We start from the raw sequence: 17409 nt of genomic DNA, 5'->3' as shown, positions 1-17409 counted from the left end.
CTAAGTGCCCTCCTAGTCCAAGGACAGCTCCCGTGCCTACTGACTGAGCTAGGTACACAAGATGGGAGGGAACATAATCAGGACAGCCAGCCCAGCTGGCTAATGGGGTATTCCATACCATGTGACGTCATGCTCAGTATATGAAGGGTAGGCGTGATCCAGGAAGTACCGATCGCTACTTGGTTATCGGTCAGCGCGGGTGGTGAGCAATTGCATTGTGCATCACTCATTTTGTATATTTTATCATTATCATTATCATTATTATTTTCCCTTTTTTTTTCCTGTTCTATTAAACTGTCTTTATCTCAACTCACGAGTTTTTCTCACTCTTACCCTTCCGATTCTCTCCCCGTCCCGCTGGGGGTGGGGGGAGTGAGTGAGTGGCTGCGTGGTATTTGGCTGCCTGCCAGGTTAAACCACGACACCTCCCTGCATCCCACCGACCCCAGCAAGGGGCACCCACCTGCTCCTTTCATATGACCAACCAGCCAGCCTCTGCAGTTTCACCTGGGATGTGTTCCCCTAACCAGTTTATGAGAATGTCATATGAGATGCTGTCATGACCTGGTTTATAACACCTGCTCTTTCCCTTCTGTCCCGAGGCCTTTGCCTATTTTGTGGAAGCAAAGGTGAAATCCCAGTCAGTTGTTGTCCATTGAGTAGTAGATGCCTACCAGTAAACAGTTTCAGGATTTTATCTCCATAGTTTTCTGGCAAGCAAAGCTAAGCTCAAACCATTTGTAACTGACATATTGGTTTTAATTCATTTATTTATTTATTGAGGTGCATCTTCTTCAGCTTCTTAAATAGATGGGCCTTCTCTTTGCAATTACTCTTTACACTGCATTTCCCTTATATGCCTTTTCATGCTCTCACTCCATCCTCCTGCAGAATTCCAGGCAAGGCTGCTGTAAAGGCATTGTCAAATGTTCCCAGTTACTCTACATTTGTCACCTTCCACAGTCTGCTCCTTTCTTCTTTTAATTGCTGCTTGTACCTAGAGTGTTCTGCAACTCGATCAGCACCACAGGCAACTTGCAGCCGAGGCTTGCAAGCGAAGGTGATGGAAATTCCTTAGCAAAGAGCCTGGGTTCGCATGTAGGATTGCAAATAACCAGGAAATCCTGTCACTGAGATTTCTTATGCTTGTGTTGTGTATGAGCAAAGTGGCTGGTTTTTTTCTAACAGGTGGGAGAATAAAATGTTTCATGTTGTTTGCTTTTGTATTAATTTATCACTCATTTCAGTTCAGGCTTCCTCCCTCTCTCTTTTTAACTGCACAGGCCTGCCACTACACAGTGCTGGAGAGAATGTCCTCTGTCTGTACTGCTCTGAAATTACTGTAGTCATTTCCACTCTTCAAGGTTACTTGGAGAACCCTTTTTTTCTCACATTCCACCTCCACCGCCTCCTTTCTCAAGAGCTGCTGATGCAGTGGTGATTTCCAACCTCAGCAGCAATGCCAGAACTTTAAGCAGGGTCTCTTGAGGGTAGTAAGCTTTTTATTATAGCCCGCTAGCATATTGAACCATTATGCCACCTTGAACATAAGTGCAAATAAGCACATGACGACAAAATTACTTAAATTTCTGCCTAATTTATTAGCGAGGGAAGGGATAGCATATTGTTAAACGCTTTCTGAAATTACATTCCTTTTCTCTCCTAATCCCTCTTGATTTTTACAGGTCTGATCTTGACAACACCTGGAGAGAAGGACAAAGCGGAGTCCAAACGTGCAAAATTCTACAACGAGTTGTGGTTTGCAGTGCTGATGGTAGTTCTAGGTTTGATCCTCTTGGCTATTCTTCTCTCCTTAATTCTGCAAAGGAAAGTCCACAAGCAACCCTATGCACGAGACAGACCTCCTTTAGTTCCACTCCAGAAAAGAACATCACCAATGAGTGTGTATTCATCAGGTGAAACCCATCCGGTACGTTTGGTAGAATGCAATGTTGTGTATCCATCACGTTATACTTCTATCTGCCTCCCTAAACACACATACAGTTTTTCTTCCTCCTTCCACCATTTTGTTGCACTCTTGGTTACCAAATGAAGGCTGTTCCATGTAGGAAAAGGGCCATCTGGTGTACCTATGCAGGCACAGAGAGCCAGGCTACAGGTGCTTAGTCCAAAAAGAGCCCTATGGCACCTGGTCTGCAGGCCCTGAAATGCTTCTGATGCCTAAGACAAACTTTGGACCTGGAGACACAGAAAATGCAAAGCCACTGATGTCACCTGATGTTAGCTGACATCTGCAATAGAGCTGAAAAGGCTGTGGCATGCTGTGAGAAGGTAAGTGATAAAATGCGCTTTTCAGAGGAACCTTTCATGTGTTCCCAGATTTCTGTTGTGGCTGGCTAACCAGGACCAATCGGAGTCTTTGTCAAGCATCCATGAAATGTGCCTGCAAAAAGCAGGACTTAGGGAGAGGCTCTCTCTCTTTCTAGTATGCACCCACCACCCAGCTGGGCTGCTCTAGGACGAGCTGCATGCCAGGAAGGTTTGGGGGAGAGCAAGTGTAAACAGGGAAAAGCTAGGGACCTTCCCAAAATGTGTGTGTGCATCTGTGCACATACAGCCACAGTGGGACCACTGGAGAGGTGGGAAGAGGACTGCTGGGGAGTGATAAAGAGGAAGGCTTTTTATCATTTTTATTACGACAAGTTATAATTCTGTAAAAAAAATGGATAAAGAACATGTTCCACCCTATAGCAGGGTAGTAGTGCTATCCTAACCTTGGAGGAAAAGCAAGACAAAAGGAATACGGCAATTGTTACCAGACTGAGAATGGGAGCAGCAGTGCCTTCCATTTCCGTGCTTCTTCCCAGGCACAGACCGTGAGATGATTCTTCTTGTCGCTTCTCAGCTTCTTTTTCCTGTGAGTGCCATCAAGCAGGATAGTGACTCCTGCACCCTTCACGCATTCTGTTCCTTCTTGTCTCGGTGCCAAGAAGCTGCATCTGTGCCTCAGCGAAGGAGCGCTTGGAAACAATGGGATTTCCAGTGTGCCCCTTCTCCTGGCAAAGGCTAAGAAACTTCTTTTTTGGTCTCATGGTTTTCATTCCTTTTCCTCTACAGTCTGTCATGTTGTGTTGTCCTCTTGACTTTAAAATGTCTTTGCTGTTGGCATGCCTGCACAATTCCTTTCCATGCTCCTGGCCCTTCTTTTCTTTTTTTTTTCTTTTTCTTTTTCCAGAAGCTCATGGACTTAATAGAAAGGAGGATTCTACAGTGCATCAGTTGAAGGACTTAATGTGAGAAGTTAGGATAGAGCTACTATGAAGTGGCAAAATCGCGTTGTGTTTTACAATCGTTAGTGAGGTCATGTGGCAAGCAATGCTGGCTGCCCACGCGGTGCTTGGTGACCAGTTAAATAGTGCCTCATCTTTGCCAGTTCCCCCACTCCCCGCGTCTGCTACATTGCTCCCCTTCACAGAGCTGCAGCTACTTCACACCCTCCGTAAGGAACAGACTGCACCTGCATTGCACCTTGCCCTGCCCTAATGCTTTTCCTCCCTCTCTTTAATCTCAGTTTGAGACCATTGCTGACACGTCTGATTCATCAAGCAGTGTCACTCTCAAAAGTTACACAATGCACTTTGAGGTAGAGTCGTTAGCTTGCAGAGTTGCAGGGTGTGCGATGTGCCAGATGACCCAAAGAGCATGCAGGAAGGCATCTTACATTGCATGTTTCCCTGGCGGGCGAATGTCTTTTCCCTGGTCATGGTACTGAAAAAAGGAAGTCTGCTAACATCCCTTTGCTGTGCAAGTCTGGGCTATCATTCTGGTAGTCATAAATCTTTGGACCTCTGCCTGTTGGCTACTTTAAAAGAAAAAATGAGAGAAAGGAAAATCCTGTTTTACAGGGTTGGGTTTTTTTCCTTTCTAATGATATGATTGTCCTACAATGGGGAAAGGTCCATTTTTTTTCTTTTCCTCTGTTTATAACTGTGCATGATTTTTGAAGCATGGGTTTCTGTGTTCTCTTCCACTCCTGCTTTGGTTTTGTTCATTGAGACAATGCCCTTTTTGGTTTTGATTTATTATTTTGTGTCTTCCTCGTAGGGGCTGGCAGATACAAAAATTCCAGGAGCTGGTTCTCCCACGAGCAACCGCAGTGTCCATATCGCATCTGGGGCAAGGAGACCAAGTCAGAGCCAGCTAAGTCGCACATATTCCCAAGCCTCTCTTCATCGTAGTGTCAGCCAGCTGCTCGACCTCTACGACAAAAAGTCTCTTGTTGAAGAATCACCTTGGGATGCCATTATTCACAATCATCGCACTACTGGTCGTGGCTTGGTAAGGACTCCTGTTCCTCTGTGATGCTGTTGTGCCTCAGCTGCTAGTGATTTGTCTGTTCTGTTAGAATCATGAAAAGGTCTAAATATCAAAAGCTGCTGGAGATACAGCCAGAAGACCTAGAAGGCCATGGTCAGAGATTAGATCCTCAAAATCCTTCCTGCCTACTGCTCTCTTCCGGAGCTGCAGGTGATCACACACTGCTCTTACAGGATGATGTGAGGGGTCCATATGCATCTGTCTATGGTTTCCATTGAACCAGTAACTGCATGGTCTACCAGGAATATGCACCTTGAAGAATTCCCTTCTATTTGGTCAACTCATAGGCTTTTCTCTCCATGCATTTCAGCAAATGTACATGTGTGAGGAGGGATGTCTTGGCATCCTTCATGCATTCAGTGCCAGAAGCAGGAGCTTGTGTTCTAGTGACTCCTGTTCTGTGCTGGAACTTGGACTCAGTTGCTGACGGGACCTGCTCTCTGTCCTCTGCTCAGTCACGATGCAGAGATCATGTGAATGCGCAGATCTTCTGCATTCGTGACAAATGACTTCAAACTCTGCCCACGTGGGACGAGAAGGAGGTTGGGCGGTCAGGCAGAGCATCTGTCTTTTAATATAGGAGAGGACAGGATTGGCCAGTGTCACCAACACAGACCTGAACACACAGATATAAGAAGTTACGATTCTCAAGTCAAGGACAGTGGCAAATCCCTTCCCCTTTGTCTCCAGAGAATAGGCTTTTTAACCTCCACCTCCCCTGGCTTCCACCCTTCCCTGAGCAAATGTGCGGGAAGGGGTTCGGGGGCCAGCGAGATGCGAGTGTTTGCTCCCAGAAAAAGCTGACTAAAAAGTTCCTAAAAAGAGGACAGATGGGGTGAAGGGCATGTGAAGTACTAACAAAGTTAGATGGAGTGTGCAGTTATCATTGACTGGATCTTGTCCAAAGTGAACTGCAGAAGGATGGTCTGGCACATAAATCCAGGCAGCTTCCTTGGGCTTTCATCTTCAGTACACCAAACAGCTATAAGGGCTGGAACGTATAGGTGTTGCTACCATGGCTGCCATACCTGCTTAGACCATAACAGCAGGACCAAGGAAGCTGATAAGGCTTAAGTAAGAAGGTATGGATACTTGGCGCCAGGCAAAACCCCTATAGGTACACTGCACTGATCTGCAGGTCATGGACTTCCTGAGCCAGGGGTATTGTGACTCAGCCTTGAGTCATTTTCTCACAGCTATCACATCCTTGTGATTTAATTCCTTGGGGACTAACAGCCCACCCAGCGTGTACCTTTATATGATCTCGTTAGCCAAAGGAACAGCTTCCCAATGCTAAGAGAGGAAGCTCTTGCCCTATCTGCTTATCTTGTGCTAGCACCATGATTAGCTTGCAAACCCCCCATACACATACTGGATGTTCGCATGTTAGAACTGGTTTGCAGAACAGTCTAATGAGTTTCAGAAGCCGTAGGAGCAGGAGAACAAAAACTTCCTCTCGCTTTTGGTGGCAAAAAACCCTGTCAGCATAAGCTCAGCTGCTTTTTAAAATCAGCGGCTATATACACAAAGCCAGGCTCTTCTGTCCACCTTCTGTACCTTACTTTACACTTCCCTGAAGCTAGCTGTCTCTGCTCCTGTGTTGCTCAGCTACTCTCTTGCAAACAAACTTCCTGCAATGCTTTTCACTCAGTTCTTCCCTTTATTACACTCAGTAGCTTAAGACTGTCAGCAAGTTTTGTTCATCCCTTTGTCCATCTTGCAAATTAATGTACTGAATGGCTGAAGTGGCCCAGGACATGTATCTGCAGTAACACTGCTGGTGATCTCTTTATGCTATGGAAGCAGAGAGTTTATTTCTCTCCTGCTTTCAACTCTTTCTCTGGCTCAATGCATTAGCGTGAGTGCAGTTGGAAGAAGCTCAGACCCTCCTTTAGAAGCTTGAAGAACAAAATGTTACCTAAATCACGGGTGATGGGGTCGTTACACAAAACAAAACTGTAGACATGTATTCTTTTTCTTTTCGTCTCTCCAAGTTCCCCATCACACTGTAACAAACACCATTTTATTTACCATTTGTCAGATATATATAATAATTGATTATTATTTTTTTTTTTAATACTTATTGCTTACTGTGAAAATCTAGTTGCTTTGGATTCAGGTGCTTGAATGCTTTAGGTTCTTACCTCATGCTGGAAGGAATGGGGAAACATGGAGAGAGGTAGAAATGCACTTATTTACCTATTTCAGAACTGTTTATTAGGGCGTAGGAAAAAAGAGAAATGAAGGAATTGCCTTTAGTCTGGTACAGCTTTGGCTTGGCTTACATGCTTTTTTTTTTCCTCCCTCCTAACAGTATGTAGATGAAGATGATCTTGTCAATGTCATCAAAGGCTTCAGCACAGTCACCAAGGAGCACACTACATTCACTGACACCCACCTCTGAAGAACACAGCCACCTTCTCTAGAAAATGGAAAGTGGGTAACTTGCCAAAAGCAGCCTGCATGGCCTTTGGGGGAGGGGATAGGGCTGCTGTTTCCCCACCCCATGCCCACTAGTTAAAAGATAAAACTGTTTGTTGGGAAGGGATGGGGGGGGGGTAAGTTGGCCTTTTTTTCACCATCTCTTTAGCTGTATAGTAAAAACTATGTGTTAGCACCGACACCTCAGAAAGGTAAGAGAACAGTTTGAAAATCCCTAAGTCATACAGTAGTAGAAGACTGTGAAGGTACAGGCTCTCATCTTTGTCTCTCATCCAACTTTCACAGTTGAGGAGGGTTGTGGGGGTGGGAGGGGGGCAACACGTTTAGTAAGGAAAAGTCTTTTACCTGTCCAAAAACCAGCATGTGGCTAAAAAGGGCCTTCGTGGCAGCATAGCCATGTTTTTTCCTGGCCTGACAAAGCTCCACCACAAAATTGTGTTCATGCATAGGTGAATAAACAGCAAATGAAGGAATTCTTACGGAGTTGCTTTAACCTTTGCGTCCTCTCCCTCCCTCTTCCCCACCCTCTCAGATCAAGTCAAAAAAAAAAAAAAGCCATTAATTAATGCTTAACTCCAAGCATGCTTTTTCAGCAGTAGAAAACCTCCTAACATACTCCCTCTTAAACACTTGGTGTCACAGCCTTCCCTTTTGCTTATGTTCACCACCCATCGTAAACTAGGAGCAAACAGCAAGCAGCCAGTGCAACACAGGTAGGAAATATCATGTCAAGGCACTTGTAATTGAGAATTATTATATCATGACAGTGAACCTACTCCCATATTCATCTCTGTCCTTTTTCCAGAGAAAGTGACAAGGAAGCCCTCAAGAGACTGCCAGTTCTGTGTATTCTGCCAAGCATATTTTTATGCATGCTCTCAGTCACAATCAATCAGCAAAACCCATCACCTAATAGCACACATTTTCAGAAAGCACAAGCAACACTCCTCTGGCAATTTATTTGGACTAAGAGGCAAAATAATATGCTATATTGAATAGCTTCCTCCTTAACCTGGACAAAACACTTCAGATTTCAGACAGCAGCATACAGAGCAAGGATCCCATTCATAAAACAAGACTACAGAGGCAGCCCTGTGAATTAGGCAAAATTCAGCCAAGACAGCAGCAGCTCCGCAGAGCAATGTGTGGCAGCATCTTCCACTGAGCAACCAAGTATTCCTTTAGCGCCCTCCCTTCCCCCAAAACAAAAATAATCACAACATATCACATGCCTGACCACGTTTACGCAAGAATGCACAACAATATTTTGGACCACGTACCGTACTACATTTTGGAGCATTACATAAAGCCACACATTGATGTGCACGACTCTTCAAAGGTTTGGCAGCAGCCAGGTACTTTCTCATAACCTTACAATTTTCATTCTGGGTATCAGAACAAAGTCCCATTCAAGAAACAACCCACAACACATAATGTTATGCCTGCTACCAGCCAGAGGGCACCTGCACCTCATCTTTGCCACCAGTCATGTTTTCACAAGCCATAGTCTTGGCAGGATGAGTCATTCTTCCGGTGACGTGGTGAAGCAGCTGTCTTCGTAGGCGATGGAGAAGCCGCACCGGGTAATTCAGGCCCACCTTCAGCAAGGACTGGTGCAGAGGCCAGGAGAGGCACTTTCTTCCTTCCCAGGAAGCCAGCTCCTTCAAATCCCATTTTCTTTTTGCTTTCTCCTTTGGCTTCACTCTCCTCTTCTGGTCCTCTTCTTTTGAGATCTAGAGAACCCTCTGGCAGTCGGTGAACCTCTGTACTGCAACACCCACCTGCCTCTGTCACACCTGTGCCTCGCACTTCAAGTGCTGTAGTCAGGACTGCCTTCCTCTCAGCTGCACTGCCCTCGGCTGTTGCCTTCCTGGCCTCTGTCTGGCTTGAATTCCCATTTGCAGCAGCTGCCTTTTCTGTTGGGCTTTTGCTGGGTAAGTTAAAAGCCTGGAAGTCCCTGTAACTGTGAAAGCTCTCCGTCCGCCTTGCTCTTGCCAATAGGGGGCTTTCTCTGTATGGCCGCACAGAACCATACGTGGCCGTTTCATGGATTGTTTCGTGGTGCTGCAATTGGAGGCTTCAAAAAACAAAACCAGCAATCAAGGACGAGAAGGGCAGATGTTAGGCTGAGAATAGCAGCCGGTTCTTCTGCACACCCTGCTCCCACCCACCACTGCAACTTCCACTAAAATAGCAATATACTCATCACAACCCCCCCACAAGGGCTTCCAAATCACTTACTTCAAATTCTCATATGATACTTTAATCCGCACACATATAAACCAACAGGAATCGAGGCATATGCGTGTATAGTTCAAGACACTCAGGGCATGGATACAGAGGCTCAGCTACAGCCTTCAGGTCACCAAACCCCTCTTTGCCTACCTGAAGGGTAAAACCTTTGATGTCTGCAGCAGGTGCCACCCTTGCTGACCTACCTGGAATTAGATTCCCGAAGCCGGTTTGGCTGAACTACTGAGGTGGCAGGACTGATGTTGGGTGTGGCACAGCGAGACGTACTCAAGTCACACTGGTCAAGCAACTTGAGCAGCTCTTCCTCTGTGGGGCCGCCAACGTCTGAAAGAGACAGCTCTTAGTGCCCAGGTCCATTTACTGTAGTCATGCACATGTGAGGACAGAAAAAGAACCACACCAAAGTCCTGGCATAACACAACTTACCTTTGTCTTCACTCTTATTAACCATGTCCATAGCTGTGGTCAGGTCCCACATCTGGATGCTGCCATTTGAATGCCCAGTGAAGAGGTAGCGGCGTGGCCGGGAGCCCATTCTGCTGGATCCTTCACATTCTCGCACGGTAAATGACGAGATGGTAGTGCAGTCAACTGCCTGGATCTCACAGATCCTACAGGAAAAGAAACCCCAAGTTACCAAAACAATTGCACCTGGCAGAGTTTGGCCAGTACAGTCAGTAATGTTTTGATTTTCTGAGAAGGCACCAAACTTGCCATCAGAAAAAGACCTTTCTTCCAGACAAAATTCCTTCCCCTGCAAGACCGGCATGCTGCTCAGCTGCAGACAGTACCTTCCCTGCCAATCCATCTGCAGTCTTACTACTTGGTTATTTTTATTAGGGAACCCCCATATGTTCACTGTCCATTTTCAGTTTGCAATGATTAGAAACCTAAGGCTCTCAAAAAGAATGACAGCAACTAGCCCCTTCATATGCTAGACACTCTAGGAAACCAACCTGCAGAAACAGCACATTTAACCATATAAAAGATATATAAAAAAATGCAAGGATGATAAATCCAAGGTCATCTATACCTGTAACTTTTGTCTTATGACAACTGCAATATTACTTGACATGGCAGATCTCCATTGCTTTTCTTCCTTTGTTTTAGAAGCTTATGTGGGGAGTGAGAGGAAAAGGACTCCCAAAACTAAGCTGCTAAGCCACACTCCACACCAGAACCTCACATATTCTGGGTAATTTGTTTTACTGGCCCCTTGTATTGAGCTTTTTACCCAAGAAGTGCCAAAATAAGTCATCTAATAAAACTCTCCATTACATACAAATAAAGCCTGAAGGGGGGGGGGGGAGGGGAGTGGAAGCACATCAGTAATCCGCATGGCTTCTGTCCTCAGTTCAGATGCCAATAGTGTTAAGGCATCAACGTTTTCACCCAGATTCAAAGTTATTAGGCAAGAGATGCAAGAATAGTAAAAAGCACAGAATTGAGATGCATCATCTTTTCTGATCTCTTGCCATCTTCCTAGCCTATCAGGAAGAAAAGCAGCTGCGGTTATTTAGCAACTTTTTTTTACTACATTGGCAGCAACATAGTAGAATATTATGAAGTCAAGCCTAAGTAAATAATTGTATAGCTGACCTAGAAGACAGTCTCTCAGTTTTAAAGGTTCTAATATCTTCAAAGACAAGTGGAAAGGAAGAGAGAAACTGCTTCCCTGTCTACCCTTGTGAGCAGCATAATCCCTGCCACCAGCAACTTCAGCATTAGTTTTGAAATTTAATGTTAGCATGGTACCATGGCTGAGAGGTGCAGATTCCGTATAGGCACACAAATGTTTGTTTTGTGAACTCAGCAGGTGAGCCATCATGAAGAGAGTCTCTGATACCACATTTTTTCAAAATGCCATTTGGCTTCTAGGTAATAGAATAGATCATTAAGTACAGTTCTGTTAATAACACGTAAACCAGAGTTCAGCCAGAGCTGTCAAACACATCAGAAGCTTGCTAAGTGCAACTGCATGCATCCCCAAGGGATGGGAGACCCTGACACCTGAAGAGACCTGCTCCTTTCCCACTTAAAACCCTAACATGGAGGTACCTTTTCCCAGTTGAAGACAGCCTTACAAAGAGCTTATTCGTGATGGGAACAACTTTTTGGATAAACACCTGCTGATCATCCCGTTCACCAAAGGGTCCTAGAGAAAAAAGACAGATCACTTTTTTGTTTTTTTTTTGTTTCAAATCCCTCACCCTCTTCCCCACACAGTCCTGAAGACCCAAACTCATATTAGTATGACCACTGCAACTTTAAAGCATCAGGCCCAGGGAATCAAAGACAACTAATAGCTAGAAAAAGCCACCCAATAGTTAGGAGCCTCTACAGACACAAATCTTAAAGGTGTTTTTTGTTCATTTGTTTTAAAGGACACCCATTATTGAGCTTCCTGTATGTTCCTGGAGGAACTACTATGTCAGTACAAACCTTACATTAGGCCTTTATAATAACAAGAAGTACTTTCTTATTTTGCAGCTCCTAGATGTCTAAAGGCTTAATCAGATTTCTTGCCATAGGACTGACCCCACCCTGTGTTCACAGGGCATCCTATTCATCAAAGGTTCATTTGCAAGACTCAGACCATAAACGAATCCAGCCTATCTGTCTACTCATATTTACTGACATGCATTCCTTCAGTATCTTGCTATAGCAATGTGCTAGCACTATTTCCCTCTGCAGTTTCAAGGCTTCAGTAAACTTCATCACAACTTCAAATTCATTTAAGAATTTTTCACACGTGCATCACTTAACCCCAACTGAACAGTGAACTGGAATTTGCAGTAGACCCAAACCTTGCTCTGCTCATCTGCTTTAATACAATCTCCCGTGCTTTCTGATACTCTCTAGTTAAACCAAAAGTGAAATGCTACATCAGTTTGCTCAAGGAAGAGGTATAGTATCTGTGATCGAAAGTTTTTCCCTACTCTTTTTTTCAACTTCAGAATAAACCCTTTAAGGGTACTTACTCTATACAGCCTAAACAGTGAGTATTTCCAGGTGAATCTTACAGATCTCTGCCATCTTTTCAAGGGGAGAGCAGTATATAAGAGCTTACACCCATTAGCTGAGTTGCATGTTATAGGGTTGAAGGTCTGTTAAATCTTTATGAGACCAGTGAATGTACAGGCTCAGCACAGCACATTCGAGAGATCCTACCAATGTCATTTCCAGAACAGTAACTGCCATGACTCTCTGCTTCCTCCAGGGATAAGATTTTGAATGATGCAAGAGGTGTTGAGCCTGGCTGAGTTGAAATCATGCCCCGGAACCGAGTCACAGTCCATGTCCGTACATGGTTGTTATCAGCACAAACTAGAAAGGAAAAGATGTACAATAACATTTACAAGGGACGACAAAACTTTTGAGATAAACTTATCTAATGATTTCTATATGATAGTTTTTCAAGATTGAGCGATCAAGCAAAATTTAGTCAATGTCAGGTCATATAGCATCTCCAGACAATTATCTAACTATCTACAAATCATTGCTGATGTCCTGTTTTCAATTAGTTTTGTCTCTTCCCTCAGAAATTCAAGAAACAAACTGAGGCAGGTGGAACACAACATTAAGGTCTGACTGAGTCAGCACCAGTAGCCTACAGCACACTTCCATCCTCTGTGTGCAGATGCTAGGACAAGACATGCCAAGAGAGCAACCTGGCAGCAGAACCCTCATCACACAATAGTGCTTTTCTATTTCATTCATCAGTTACTCAGATTTCTACATACAGATGTGCTCTCTCCCGGCACCGAGGGTTTAGCACCAAGTTGCAGGGGAACGGATGACCTCTGGGCTGTTTGTTTGCAGTATAATTGGACACCAAGTTTCCTGTTCCTTTTTAAAAAAAAATCGGGGTACCAGCAGAAAGTTCTCTGTCATGCCCTGGTTGCTGGATTCTGGGTGAAACAGATTCTTACAGAGGGAGGAGTGATTGCATCTTCCCTGAAAGCGAGACACTTTCCCGAGCATAAGACAAGACAAACGGAATAGCACAACAAACACTGGGAGATGGCTGAGAAAAGAAGAAACACAGACAGCCCTCTGAAGCCATGGGAAGGCTTTTTCTAGGGCCCAAGAGGAGATGGTGCACATTTTGCTGCAATGCAGAAAGCTCCTGAAAGGCTGTTAAAAGAAGACAAGTCCCAAAGGACCTGCCCACAATAATAAGACTTGACAGGGATACATTTATTTACAAACCCTTTTATTTCCACAAATGGCAACCTTGGAATAAGACACAAACAAAAGAGTTAGTTGTTCCAATATCTGGTCAAATAAAACCTAAGCCTTTTAACTGCTAAAGGCTTTGAAGAATGCTTACTTTAAGAAAGACGATCCAAGCCAATCTAGCCCCTCCCCCTCCCCCCCAATCTGTCCAACTCATTTCTATCACATGTGGGAACAACACAAGTTATAAAGCAATACATACAAATACTTCATTGCTCAGGAGGAGGGGAGAACCACCAATACAAATTTGTGCACAGAAACGAAGATTACCTGACACAAGGTGTTTCTCTGAGAGCATGATCTTTGTAACAGGACTTCGATGAACTGTGAAGGTCTGAAAGAGCTGAGGCCCAGAGCCAACTGTTTCAGGGTGCTGTACAATCACCCTCACTGCTCCAGAGCTGGTGCCGTATGCAATCTCAATCCAATTGCCACTTACACCTAAAGCAAGCAAGAGCACGGTTGTTCCCTCCAGGAATGAAAGCTTGTCTTACTGGGGCCAGGTAATGAGGCAGTAGAAAATAGTATTTCCAAGCTTCCACAGTAAGATAGATACTTATCTTAAACGCTGTTTACTCATTATTTTCCCATGAACAGAGAGGACATTGTGCCACTAAAAAAACCCCAACATTTGTTCAATTCCATACTAGTCTTCCAACACTGTCTTAAAAACAGCCTGCCCTCCCATTCTCTCCTCCCTCCTGGAAGTGAAAGAAGAGATGGATAAAGTCATATGACCAGATATTTTGGCAGTCCTCACAGTGATATGGTCAATATGTGCCACACACTGTATATTTTTCTGCCTTAGTGGGAAGCAAATGGGAAAGCAAGGCAAGAGCAGGGAGGACTATAGTTAAAAAGGTCACAATATAGTTATGTGAATAACCATTTCTCCATGGATTTTTTGGGGGTTTTGCTTTGGTTTGTTTTGGGTTTTTTGGGGTTTGTTTTTTTGTTTGTTTGGGTTTTTTTAGATTTAAAAGATGTGGCTACAAAAGGGTGTATAGACACAACAGCTAAGCATCATTCAGCTCCATATGGAAATGGCGTTTAGTATATTGGTTATAATGTTAGACAGCAAGGTTGTCTTCCCCCCCAGTTCACCACAAACTATTTCAGTGAATACAATTCACAATCTAATTGCATATCTTGTGTAAAAGGCTTAAAACCAGCAAAGGTACATTATGCACAAGCATTAATATATGATGCATTATGTTATTACATCATACATTAATGTATAATACATGATGTACAAGCATATGCACACATACATGTAAGTACATGTACCTATTTATACATATGTACAGAAGTAAGGGGAAACAGTTATGCCTAGTGTTCATCATTCATTTGAAGATGATTAAATGAAGAAAAATTAATTGTTTAAGTCAAGGGCTACCTTGTCTGCTTTAGCCCTGCTATGCAACAATAGAAAAAATCCATTTAGAAAAACAAAAAAAACCACATCTGTAATAGAGTCTCACTGAAGAGACAGTGATAGAATACTGACTTGTTTTAGGTGTGAGGTAGACACTGAGCGCTGTTATAGCATCATTGGAGGGATCGTGGTACAATTCTGTAACTAGAAGATCGTTGTCTTTCATTCGCAATGGGAACTTCTGCATGTCTGTGGGGAAGAGACATTTGTTTATTACTCTGAAAAGACAGAGTTGTTCTGATGCTACTTAGACCAACCAAAGAGTTTAAGAACAAAGCGGCTCAGTACCACCTCCTTTTCATTCCACCCTGCCCCCATTTCTTACCTATATAGTAAATAGAGCCATTGTTACAGCCCAGCAGCAGAAAAGACCCAGCAGTATCATAGCTTGTGATAGGAACAACATCCTGAACCTAATGGAAACAGAAAGGAAAGAAATAAACAAATCAAGAAATTAGGTTGCTACTTTCTCAGTTTTCAGACATTTTCAGTACATTTGTTGAAGAACACCCGAGGTTGGTACTGGTCTGAAGCTGTTGTGCAAGCACTCACACATACAACGGCATTCTTAAAGTACTGCTGGTAGACCACCTTCCTTTACCAAACCGGATCTTAAGTCACAGAGTTCAGCAGAAGCATGCAGACAAGTTAGCACAACTGCTCTGGAAGATCCTTCTCCATGTGAAGGCACAAAGCTTATAAGCATTGCAGCTAAAACACATCTTCAAAAGAGGATTTTTTTTCCAATATGTAAAATGAGTGTACTTCACACTTTCTGTCGTATCTCTTCTTCGCTTTCTGACAACTCCTTAACAAGTTGCTGGGCAAAGGAACTAGATGTTGCCTCTATAAGCCTTCCTTTACCCCTAGTTCTTGTGTCCCTCTGCCAGCCTCTATGGAGATCTCAGCCTCTAGCAGATATATAATGAGGGGAAAAAAATTCTCGTCCCATTACAATTTCCCACTTCCAATACACATCCACACCAAGTAAGCTGGAAGGCAGCCTGTCATATTTTACTTACTGGTCTACAACTTAAGGTGAGAGAATGCCCTCTCTTTGCCCTCTAGGATCAAAAGGAGTGCTTATCCCCTCAGATGGGACAGAGATCTCAAACAAAGAAAAAGTTTAGCTTATCCTGGGTATGAGCCCCTATCTCAAGCAATTCTTTTTTGCTTCAGACCTGAGGAAGAAAAAGCTAAAAGCCATTTTATCCAGAGCACTCAAACATGCACAAAGTCATAGCATTTTTCCTGTACTCCATATGTTTCAGCCAGTCTACTTAATGGACACTGAATACTAATTCATGGAGATTTCAGCTTAAGTTCTCATTTCTCTCTGACCAGCAGCATCCTTCTTTGCTTCAGAGACTTGCAAAATCATTTGCAGAATACCTACAATGAATCTGTTGGATAAAAGCAAAACAAACCAACTAAAGAAACTTCCCTGCACCCCAAAGAGCTAGCACTCTAAACCAGTACCCATTCCTAATCTAAGGATAGTCTGTAAGCCCCTAAAACATAATCTAAGCCTATCACTTAGCCTTACAGAGAAGGCTGCAACATGAATATAGCTTCGGTGTATTTTTGGGGGGTGGGACGGGGAAGAGGCACTTTACCTCCTTTCTTTGTTTGAAGAACTACGCCTCTCTCACTTATGTTCACCCATAATTCAGCACAGATCCAATGCTAAAAATAAATTGTTCTTGGAAAGCACTTGGATTTTCCCCATATAACTGATGATTGAATGACCTGGAGAAGAATCCTTTCCAATTACTGAAAAGAATTGCTATTCTTGATCTCAATGCTTTCACATAGCACTTTTTCAGATACAGCTGTTTAAGTACCCTACCCTCCCCATAGTCAAATTCATACACCTAATTAAATAAGGCATCTAACGATCTGGGCCACAGAATTGGTTTCAAAAGATTTATTTTTTCCAGACTACCTTAAAGAAGTAGTACAATAGCAGAAAGGCAAGAAACTAAACAGAATCTCGGCATCTAAAAGTCTACGGATCAAGGTGCAGTGTGCTCTCTGGTTCTGTGGATCAAAGGTACATACAGAAGCTCTCCCATCTGCAAAAAGTTTACAAAACTAATGAAGGTATATACCACTTTACTCATCATCATGCAGAAGACATAACAACTGCGGGGAGAGGTCTGAGCAAGAGGATCCACAATGCTGCCGACAGCAGAGATTGGCTGACTGGGTCAGAGAGATCATGGAAAACAAGGAGAGTCCTTTCTTCTGCAGCAGAGATAGGAACACCAGAGGTGATTCAGCAGTTGCACCTGCCAAGATGTGAACTTTCATTAGGAAACAGAGCGACACTATACAACAGTCACTGGTAAAACACGGCCAGTGAGAATCCTCACTTCACAGACTAAGTTTTTCTGTCATACTCTATTGCTTTATGTTACCTCTTATTCTATAACACAAAATACTCTGCTTCCTTTAAGCTCTCCTATGCTAAGAATTTCTTTACCGATGTATCTAGCACCCACAACCTCCTCTCCCTGTTGCACGCAACTAAAACATTGCCAGAGGAATAAGTACTAGGGAAACCACCTCAGCTAGTCTGCTCAAATCTCCAAGATGGGAAGAAGATGTGAGAACCAATTAGAGGCAGAGGTCAGATTTACATCGTCAGGGTATAATACATCAAATACAAAAATCACAGTGTAAGGAAGGATAGCTTTGCA

At 43.6% G+C, this 17409-nt stretch overlaps 2 protein-coding genes across 2 annotated transcripts in view; one reads left to right on the top strand and one right to left on the bottom strand.

Moving 5' to 3' along the window:
- Positions 1 to 7251, top strand: part of USH2A (usherin) — a 391128-nt gene extending 383877 nt beyond the window's left edge. Inside the window, exons 71-73 of the mRNA XM_075147080.1 lie at positions 1686 to 1930; positions 4066 to 4299; positions 6653 to 7251. Coding sequence (XP_075003181.1) covers positions 1686 to 1930; positions 4066 to 4299; positions 6653 to 6742 — 569 coding nt within the window. The 3' untranslated portion in view covers positions 6743 to 7251. The remainder of the gene's footprint in view (positions 1 to 1685; positions 1931 to 4065; positions 4300 to 6652) is intronic.
- Positions 3145 to 17409, bottom strand: part of KCTD3 (potassium channel tetramerization domain containing 3) — a 33209-nt gene continuing 18944 nt past the window's right edge. Inside the window, exons 11-18 of the mRNA XM_075147082.1 lie at positions 15033 to 15120; positions 14780 to 14896; positions 13543 to 13713; positions 12205 to 12360; positions 11092 to 11188; positions 9460 to 9644; positions 9219 to 9357; positions 3145 to 8857 (exon numbers count right to left, since the gene is read on the bottom strand). Of these exons, the coding sequence (XP_075003183.1) occupies positions 8275 to 8857; positions 9219 to 9357; positions 9460 to 9644; positions 11092 to 11188; positions 12205 to 12360; positions 13543 to 13713; positions 14780 to 14896; positions 15033 to 15120 (1536 nt within the window). The 3' untranslated portion in view covers positions 3145 to 8274. The remainder of the gene's footprint in view (positions 8858 to 9218; positions 9358 to 9459; positions 9645 to 11091; positions 11189 to 12204; positions 12361 to 13542; positions 13714 to 14779; positions 14897 to 15032; positions 15121 to 17409) is intronic.

The sequence above is a fragment of the Calonectris borealis genome, chromosome 3 (assembly GCF_964195595.1).
Source record: "Calonectris borealis chromosome 3, bCalBor7.hap1.2, whole genome shotgun sequence".
In the NCBI taxonomy this organism is placed as follows: domain Eukaryota; kingdom Metazoa; phylum Chordata; class Aves; order Procellariiformes; family Procellariidae; genus Calonectris; species Calonectris borealis.
Note: the sequence above shows the minus strand (reverse complement) of the source record. Positions and strands in the feature narration are given on the sequence as shown.